At 40.9% G+C, this 10,562-nt stretch overlaps 1 protein-coding gene across 2 annotated transcripts in view; it reads right to left on the bottom strand.

Annotated features, from left to right (window-relative positions):
• NPC1L1 (NPC1 like intracellular cholesterol transporter 1) overlaps positions 1-10,309 on the bottom strand; it is a gene marked incomplete at its 5' end in the record, with an annotated part of 76,445 nt that extends 66,136 nt beyond the window's left edge. The window contains 3 exons of one of the 2 annotated variants that reach the window (XM_082252790.1): positions 1,326-1,540; positions 7,585-8,913; positions 10,129-10,309. In XM_082252790.1, the coding sequence (XP_082108916.1) occupies positions 1,326-1,540; positions 7,585-8,913; positions 10,129-10,182 (1,598 nt within the window). Of the gene's footprint in view, positions 1-1,325; positions 1,541-7,584; positions 9,049-10,128 lie in introns of those variants that run through there. The other variant, XM_082252789.1, reaches the window with a different exon arrangement.
• Between the last annotated feature and the right edge of the window lie 253 nt (positions 10,310-10,562).

Raw genomic sequence — 10,562 nt, 5'->3', positions numbered from 1 at the left:
TCTGAGCACTGAAAGACTGACCCCCCTCCCCCCCCACCCCTTCAACCTCTGCAGCAATTCTGGCAGCACGTGCTCTCAACTTCTTTGGTGAACCATGGCGAGGCCTGTTCTGAAAGGAAACTGTCCTGGTAAAAAGCTGTATGGTCTTGGCCATTGGGATGCAGCTCAGTTTCAGGGTCTTGGCAATCTTGCCCTAGGCCATCTTTATGTAGAGCAACAATTCTTTTTTTTCAGATCCTCAGAGAGTTCTTCACCATGAGTGCCATGCTGAACTTCCAGTGACCAGTATGAGAGAGTGAGAGTGATAACACCAAATTTAACACACCTGCTCCCCATCACACCTGAGACATTGTAACACTAATGATTCACATGACACCAGAGAGAGAAAATTGCTAATTTGGCCCAATTTGGACATTATCACTTAGAGGTGTACTCACATTTGTTGCCAGCAGTTTAGACAATAATGGCTGTGTGCTGTTATTTTGAGGGGACAGCAAATTTACACTGTTATACAAGCTGTACACTCACTACTTTACATTGTAGCAGTGTCATTTCTTCAGTGTCATTTCTTCAGTGTTGTCACATGAAAAGATATAATACAATATTTACAAAAATGTGAGGGGGTGTACTCATTTTTGTGAGATGCTGTATATAGCCTGTTAGGAGCCACCATAAATTGGTAGTCATTCACTCCTGCCCCAAGTGAGCTTATAAAGAGTCAACATACTGACACTATTGCTAACACCCACTAGTTTATATAAGAAAGATAGTGCCAGGTCCATTTTCTATGTACATAATTTCAAAATGCAGTAATCCATAGAAGCTAATTAGTTGAATGTTTTACAGATGTGGGTACAGTAAACTGAAATCTGATTATTTGTTATGAATTCCTTCACTTTGCACATAAAATTAGGTGTGCAGCCTTAAAAAATAAGCCAAGTGTCTACATATTAATGATGCCATTCACAGAGGATTACAGCATGAAAATATTAACACCAGTCTTATATAAAAATCTCAGAAAACTATCTTGGATGAGATGCATTCATACTGCATTGAAGCTCATACTTCATTCTTCCTTTATTGTATACTAGCCTCTTTTAAGTTGGCAGTTGAATTTTACTCAACTTGCAGTGAACATTAATAGAACATGGATGCAGGAAGGATGCACCAATTTACTGTATTTATAAGACTTTTTGTGTTTGTAAAGAAAATAGCATCTGGGTTATGTTTAGGCATCAATGCATCTAATCCATATTGGAAGGCATTTTGTGCATAGATTTAATCTAGTTATTTTTATGTAGTAATTAGTATGTTCCTAAACTCACTTTACGCAGTACATGAAGTGGTCCCTCCATCCCACTTTTTTAGTTTCTCCAGATATTGTCTGCATCACTTCCATGTTAAACCGAGTCTTGTTATTCTGAAAATACTGCATCAGACTGTTCACACAGCAGTCCGTTTCTGAAGGGTTGGAGGGGTTTAGGGGTGCATAGCAAACATCTTTCAGTGTCACGTTTTTCTGATGCTTTTCTGACCATACCTACAAGGAAAATAGATAAGAAGTAGTATCTAAATTATACTCCTGTATTAAAACGTAATTACAGAGAACATTCAGCAGTAGGCACATCATTTTAGGTAGGGGTTTCCAATTTCTAAAATATTATAAAACATAAAAACAATGTGCAAGCTACACACATATGATTTAGGCCAAATTCATATTCCAATTAACTATCAATTTAAAAAATGGGATTTTTGACTTACCTTAAAATCCTTTCCTCTGATGTTCATTGACAAACACAGCTCTTGATCTTCATAACCAATAGGTTATACTGCCCCCTACAGGAGTAGGACACTAGGCAGAAAAATAATCTGGCTATGCCTATGGGCAGTCCCAGCCTCCTGGGGGTGTACTCCCTCTCCATGCTATAGGTACTCAGTTTTGTTACAAGCAGTGTCAGAGGAGTTACAACTCCACAAAGGGGTGGGTGCTGTGTCCATCAACGAAAATCAGAGAAATTGATTTTACGGTAAGTCAAAAATCCCATTTTCTCTTTCGTTCATTGACGGACACAGCTCTTGATCTTCATAACCATTGGGACGTCCCAAAGCAGTGTTAAACATGAGGGGTGGGAACAGCAAAAAAATTCCCCAGGTTAAACAGTAGCCAACCAGGCAACAGGAGCTCAACCAAAACAACTGGAGCCCACTTGAAAAAACAATACACCCTCAAAGAGCCTCAAGTCCTCTAAACAGCAGCCTGCAAAACCTTGCAGCCAAAAGAAGTATCCGCAGATGCCAACACATCCACTTTATAGAACTTTGGGAAAGTGTGCACTGACAACCAGGTGGCCGCCTTGCAAACCTGTGTCACTGATGCCTGATGAGGGAAGGCCCAGGAGGCACTAAGCGCCCGAGTAGAGTGCTCCTTGACAGGGGAAGGAGGAACCTGACCCTTGATGGAAAAGGCCTGAATCACCGTCTGTCGGATTCATCTGAGAATGGTCGCAGAGAAAGCGGACAAACCTTTCCGAGGCCCAACCGTGAGCACAAATAGTCAGTCTGACTTCCTAAAAGACTCCATAGCTGCCAGGTACACCCTAATTGCCCAGACCACATCCAAGGCCTGCAAGGTAATTTCCTTTGGATGTTTCGGCCTGGGACACAGGGAAGGCAACACAATGTCTTCATTCAAATGAAATTCAGAGACAAGCTTTGGGAGAAACGATGGACAGGGGAGAAGAACCACATTATCTCTGTGAATCACCAAGTAAGTTGAACGACAGGTTAACACCGCCATTTCCGACACCCTTCGTACAGAGGTGATAGCCACCAAAAATGCCACCTTCTGAGACAGCGTAAGCAAGGGAACCTCCCGATGATTCTCAAAAGGAGGCTTCTGGAAAACCGAAAGCACCAAATTGAGGTCCCAAGGCGGGCAACGGGGATCGCATTGGAGGAACCAAATGTCGGGCACCCTGAAGAAAGGTACGTGCCAGGGAGTGTGTGGCAAAGGGTTGTTGGAAGAAGACCACCAAACCCAAAACCTGGCCCTTTATGGTACTCAAGGCCAATTTCTGTTTAACCCCCCGTTGAGGGAAGGTCAAAATCCGAGCCACCAAGAAAAAGCGAGGATGAGACTCACACCACGCAATGTATGTCTTCCACGTACGGTGGTAGATCTTCCTAGAAGTAGATTTCCTAGCTTTTAAAAGTGTTGGAATCACTGACTCAGAAAAACCTCTATCCATCAGCACCTGGCATTTAACAGCCATGCGGTCATAGCCAGAGACTGTAAAGCAGGATGTAAGATTGGTCCGACAGATTGGGACAGCAGATCCTCCCTGAGAGGAAGCTTCCAAGGAACATCGGCGACCAGCCGCACCAGGTCGGCGTACCAAGTTCGGCAATTCCAGTCCGGAGCCACTAGGATGACAGGAATCCCGTCTGCCTCAAACTTGCATAGATGTCATGGCAGAAGCTTGAGAGGAGGGACAGCGTAAATCAGATGATGCTGACCCCACGGGGCCACCAGAATGTCTGTGGCATCCGCCAGAGGATCCCGTGACTGAGCCACAAACCTCTGCACTTTTCTGTTGAACCAAGATGCCAACAGATCTACCTCGGGATGCCCCACCGGAGACACAACTGATGAAACAGCTCCTGATGAAGAGACCAGTCTCCTTGGTCCAACGCCTGCCGACTGAGGTAATCCGCCTGGCAGTTTTTCCATCCCGGGAATGTACATGGCAGAGAGGGCTGGAACGAACCTTTCTACCCACCTTAGAATGAGGGCTACCTCCTGAGCCGCCAGGACACTTTTCGTGCCCCCTTGGTAATGGACATAAGTCACGGTCATGGCATTGTCCAATTGAATGCGCACTGTATATCCCCAAAGAAGTTCCATCCATTCCAGGCACAGTCTGATTGCTCGGAGTTCCAAGACGGCGATCGGTAGTCTGGACTCTTCCAGTGTCCAGATCCCCTGAGCAGACAGAGACTGTGGAATCTTGTCCCATTTGGCCAGAATCTCCCTTTGCAGGGACCTTGTATGGAACTGTGCAAATGGAACTGCCTCGAAGGTAGACACCATCAGGCCCAGCATCTGCATCCAAGTCCAGAGGGATGACCATTTGCTGGAAAGAAGGAGATGAATTGCAGCCTGCAATTTCTGGAGTTTTTTCGGAGGAAGGAGCACTCTGGCTAAGTCCGAGTCCAGAGTCAGACCCAGATAGTCCAGCTTTGTGGACTATCTGGGAGAAAAAATGTATATCTAAAAAAAATTGCCAGGACCAGAGATCCCAGCAAGGAACTAGATCCTTACTCCTGACTAAGCAGAAAAAAACTGAGTACCTATAGCAGAGAGAGGGAGTTTACCCCCTAGGACTGCCCATAGGCATAGCCAGATTCTTTTTCTGCTTAATGTCCTACTCCTCTAGGGGCAGTATAACCCAATGGTTATGAAGATCAAGAGCTGTGTCCGTCAATGAACGAAAGAGAAACATAGCCTAAGTTAAATAGCCTCTGGTCATGTACAACAAGTCATCATAGACCCTACTTGTAGAACATATCGTCGTGGACCCTGCATGTAGAATAGTAATCACAGGCAATATATGTAGAACATGTCATAATAGACCCTACATGTAGAATAGGTCATCAGAGACCCTATGTGTAAAACTGGTCTTCATAGACCCTACCTGCGGAATAGGTCATCGTAGACCTTATAGGTAGAACAGGTCATCATAGACCCTACAGGTAGAACAGGTCATCATAGACCATACAGGTAGAACAGGTCATCATAGACCATACAGGTAGAACAGGTCATGATAGAGCCTACAACATGATCCACTCTAGCAGGTACACCACACTATTAATTGTCTCAAAGTCTGACCCTCACTACAAATCACAAGTACTTTATTTTGTTTTGTATTAGCTTGTGGACTTCTGATTAGCTTGTAGACAGTGTAATTAACTACACACAAAAAAACTACTTTGTCAATGCCAGCGGTTCTTGGCCCTGGTCTATATTGTTTTAGTATAAATTCAAAATGATTAGAGCTCTGTTTTTTTGCCTCTAATTTATTGGTATTTTCTGGGTGGTGTTAAGAGTGTTATGGGGTTTCAATTGAGGAGCACAGGAAAATACACATTTGCGGCTGTGAAAAAATATTGACACCAGAAATAAAGGTCTCACTAGTTCAATGCTCATTGCTTGCAAGAAAATTCAAATTCCACAAAAAAGTCAAAGTAAGATCATATGTAAATTTGTGTGGTTAAATGTGTTAGTTTTAACCAGTTGCAAACAAACAATTGTTGAGTAACTTGTTTGGGACACATTTGTCCAAAATTATTAAAGAAGCATAATTCTAGATGAAATCCAGGTTCTGGTATTTCAACTATCTCCATGTCAAATGAGAATGTAGTCTGACAAACAGCTAAATATACAATTTAAATACAAATATGATAACTTTCTTGCCTGCCAAAGAATTAATAATCTTGTGCTGCCAGTCTTTCAATCCAGAAATCCCTGCCACACAGCAGAGCTAACTGCTCGACCTCAACTACAGCAGCAGTTTGGTCAATAGTAAACCCCCAGTTTACTGATTGGATAATGAAGGAGCAGCAGTGCAGTTATGAGGTAATCTCTCTTTTCTCTCTGTTCCCTCCTTCTATCAAAATTATGTCTATGCTTCTGCATAGGGATTTAATTTAAGACCAAGCTAGTTGCATGTAAAAACTATATCTGCCTCGGCTTTAGTTTTAATATAGTTAATTGCCCTATAATAGTATGCAGTAGGCTACAGATTGAAATTTAATTCTTGCATGGTGCATGGAGTGTATATTTTGGGGACTGACTGAATTTGTTTAAAGTTAATCCCGCTATTACATTTATTGCACTATATTGAGCTACTAAACTCCATAACTGCATATTGAAATGGTGACTCGCATCGTTGTATTCTAAAGGAAATATATTACTTTGGGTCACTTTTGCTTTAGACTCATGGTGAGTCAGTCCAACATTCATTCACTGTTGTTTAAAAATCAAAGTGAGAAGCAAGCAGCTACTGTTTATTCACTGCTACCAAACAATACAGTATGCTGATGAGCGAAACAATTGAGCAATGCATGTACACTACTACTATCATTCAGTGCTAATGATCTTAAATGAATATCTGCATTGTTTAAATTGCAACAGAGTGACTTTGTGTATGAGTGAATAGAGCAAAGCTGTCTACTTACATCCCCTAATTCTTTTTTTGTTTATTGCATCTTTGTCCCACTTATTTCCTCTAAAAGTAGATCCCTTTATTTATGGATTTTGTTCATAAGAATTACATCATTCTTATTAGGAGGTCACCTGCAGCTTTCTCGTTTACAATCCCTACATCCCACCTGCCAGACTATTATTCGTTTTTAAGGGATAACATGGTATAAGGTGCACAAGGGACACCTTTAGCATTCTATTATGCCACCATATATCTTCCTGTAAGGCTCAAAATGTTAGTATATACAGTAACTTTACACTGCTTTATTGTCAGTTTACAAATCTTTTTTAGTATTTTTTTAATTTCCAGCAATTCATACTTTATTGAGGTTTACGGCATTTTTTTAAGTTCCCAGAACAACATAAGTAGGGGACTTTAATATATAGTATGTATTATCAGACAAACCTCCCAGCCTCTCAGGACTATAACATTTTAAGGTTTGCTTCAATTATCTCAAATCCCATATACTCAGTCTTAACCACATGACCTCTGGAAGATTTACCCTCCTTCATGGCAAGGCCACTTTTGCGATACGGCACTGCGTTACTTTAAATAGTCATGCAATGCTGTACCCAAATAAAATGTAAGTAACGTTTTCCCACAAATAGACTTTCTTTTGGTGGTATTTGATCACCACTGCGTTTTTATTTTTTGCGCTATAAACAAAAAAAGACCAACAATTTTGTGCTTTAACACATGTCCAATAAATTAAAAAACCCATGGCCCCTACAGGCAACAATGCAGAATCACATATATATATATATATATATATATATATATATATATATACCTGTATATACACATGATCCTGTGCACAGCTGCCAGCCTGTAGCAGCAAGACTGTTATAGGGTGGTCGGCAAGTGGTTAATCAATACCAAACCATGTTTAGTTAACTGTATGCCCCAAAAGTAGTTAGGCTAAAAATTTGTACGAAGCAGGACAGGGGTAATAAAATTCTACTCTCAATTTGCTAAATGTCCTTGATGCATTACTGAACAAAATACTTCAAAACTAGAACTATCTTAATTTTCCTAGTATTTTGGTTTAGGTTGAACTCAGGGAAGTGGCCCACCAAAACCCTAATCTGCCCCACTCCTGTATTGCTCTTAAGTGCCTGCAGAAAGACTAAAAATACCACAAATTACCTCAAGGATTAGGGTACCAGAAGAGAGATTAAAGAATATTAAATATTATTTATCACTGAAGTTCATGTAAAGCACTAAAAATCCCCAGTAAATACAGTTTTAGTGATGCATTTACTGTATGTTAAAGAAGTCTTAGGGGATCATCAATCCAAACAGTTTGCACTGATATACTTACCACAATGTTCTGCAGCTTGGTCTGCAGGTCCATCACCTCTAGAAGGATATCTGGAGAAAGGATTCTGCTGAAGTTCAGTGTGCCAAAAAAGAGAGAGTCATAGATGTATGAAGAGCCATCGTTCACTGTGATGATCAGCTGGTTAGTTCTAAAGAATGGTCCAAAATGTTTATCATGAAAGTCTTTCTCTTGTCTTGCCCTGCTGTTTGGAGCAGACCACAGTTCCACTGGATCTGTAGTCAGCTTGATCAGGGCCATGCCTGCTGAGAGTACCACAACTAGAACTAAAGAGACACAAATGACAGTCTTAGGGTAAGAAGCTATGAAGGTGCCCCACCGCTGGAAGGTTTTCTCCATGGAGTTGTTAGTCTTTAGACTCACCTTTTCTGAACAGTTCAAATCAGCATATTTAATCTGTGGTATTTCTTTCCTTTTCTTTTTTCCACATCTATTTGTAGAACAGCTCATAATCAGGAACATGATAAAAAATAGTATCAAGACTCCAAAAAGGACACTGCTTATAATTAAGTACCCATCAATAGATCCTATCTTGAATGGGTCAGGCAGAGGTTTCGGTTCAGGGATTTTAGGGCATGCTTCTTTGCAGTCCTGGCAAGTGCAAGCATTCTCTGGATCATTACCTGGGCCTTCAGTGCAGCTCCATACTCTGCTTTCGTGGGGCTCTACGCCACCACCAACTTCAGTGTCATTTTCTATTAGTCTGAAGTCAATTTTTAAAGGTGCTAGTCCATTGTTGATATCCCCCTGGAAGTCTAACCAACGTTGAGCTGAGCAAAATTCTGCTCCATATTTCCCACACATGGCAGCAATGGCAAAACCCCCTGTGGAAGGCAATCGTACATTTTTACAGGAGTCAAAAGATTGTTCTGCAAAATTTCTCCTAAAGTAGCATTCGTATTCCAACACACCTTTTTCAGGCTTCCCATCTACTGTAGTATTGTGTACTTTTGTGACATTGATGAATGTGCTTTGATTTGGGCTGCAAATGTTCTGACAATAGATATTGGCAAAGTTTTCTGCACATGACGGACATCGACTCAGAATGACCTTTGATAATGCAAAGCTCTTCTGGACGCTCTGTAGCTGTTTGATAGAGCAGCAGGCATAAGTATTGTCGTCTCCAGAGTAAATCATCGGACAGATCTCCTTAAGAAACTGTAAATGAGCTCCTATGATCTTCCTGGCTCTAATGTTGGATAGACAGGGAATGATAGCGGGGATCAGGCTGTTGGTAACGTCAGGATTTAAACCACATTCATCGTACAATGTACAATACCCCTCCTGCTTTATTGTGGTGTACCCTACAACCTGCAAAACAAAAATATATGGAAACATAAACTGGCTTAGTAAACTGGTGCAAGGATTGTGACAGAGGGAACAGCATGCTGTAAAGCAGTAGAATAAACAGTGGCACATAACAGACAGAAGTTGAAAAATCAACATAAACTTTTAATACAGATCGCAACTACGAGAGAGAAGATTGCCTGCAACAGCAGAAGTAAACATAAGTCTATGAAAAGCGAACGAAAAAAAATATATAATTGATAGAAAATAAAGTTACAGTATATCTAAAGGGAACATTTGTTTTCATTTTGGATAGAGTAGGGGAGGTTTAAAACCACTGTTTTGCCATCTGTGTCTCGTTAGGGAGTTTTCCCTTTACTTCCTGCCCTGTAGACTCAACAGTAAGTGAGAGGATATCTTCTCAATGTAAGGGAAATCCCCTTATACAGTTTTCGTGGGGACACGGTTCCAATTTGACTATTTTCCTTCTATTCCTGTTCTGGTGGCAACTCAGAATTTTGGGGTTTTCCTTGCTTTTTTTCTCTATGATTGGGACAATTAAAGGGAGAGTGATTCTCCCTACCAGGGACACAGACAGCAATAAAAACCTGATAAATGTTCTAACTCCTCACCGATCCCTAAAAAATAGTTTTGTATTTAGTTTAAAACTAAATGACATGTACTGTATATGGTCTCAACATGTTTATTGGGTTTTTCCAAAAATTTTTGTCCTTCCACTCACTCTTCACAGTGGTAGATTGTTTGACTGTTAAGTATTTGCTATTTGAACAGCCTACTGTAAGGAATTTAGACTGTAAGCTCACTCTGGCAGGAACTTTTATTCTGGAGTATGGGAGTCCCATGCATGAAGACATTTGATTTAATGCTGTAAGCATTTGCTAATTATCAGAAGAAGGGTGTTGGCCCATCATGGAAATGCTGTATTGTACATATTAGTCGGGCTCTCAGAAGCTGTAGTAGCAGCTTATACTCTATTTATCTTATAAGCAAATATCTATAGGAATCAGACAAAATCTTCTAACTCACGCAATTAGTGGTCTGAGAGGTGAAAATGGTCTACTGTTGTTATTTGACATAGTCATTTCATACAAAATAAGTTGAATCAGAATTGTCCCAATTTAGATCAATACAGGCAACAGAGTTGGCTGATTTTAAGAATGATTTTGATTATGTGACGCTCAGCCAGAAATATAAACCAAATGATCAGAGATTACTAACCTGAAGAGGTAACAGTGCTCCCAGGACCACTAGAGTAAGAAACGTGGGAAGCATCTTTCACCCCTCCAAAGAAGTTAACGGGGCTGGGTAGCAAGGAGTCTGGTGATATCTGTGCCAGGAGCTGGGATGTTTTATTCCATATGCAGGACTCACTACGTAGTATTGATTTGTCTTTTTCTAGGTCTGTATCCTGCACAGGAGCCAATCGGCAGTCGTAGACGTGATAAATCCTGCTTTTTATTAACTAGAAGAGGAGGGGTAGGGGATAGTCAGGGCTGCAGCATTCACTGACACACTCTGAGAGCGAAACTAAACAAACTACACTGAGCTCATCACATTACTAAAAAAAAGCGTGCCTTGGAGGAACTGGAACAAAAAAATTCCACAAATGGTAAAATTCAAATAAATATATTCAAAGAGTACATTATATTTAA

This window comes from Pelophylax lessonae, assembly GCF_965119305.1.
Source record: "Pelophylax lessonae genome assembly, chromosome: 4".
Classification (NCBI taxonomy): domain Eukaryota; kingdom Metazoa; phylum Chordata; class Amphibia; order Anura; family Ranidae; genus Pelophylax; species Pelophylax lessonae.
Note: the sequence above shows the minus strand (reverse complement) of the source record. Positions and strands in the feature narration are given on the sequence as shown.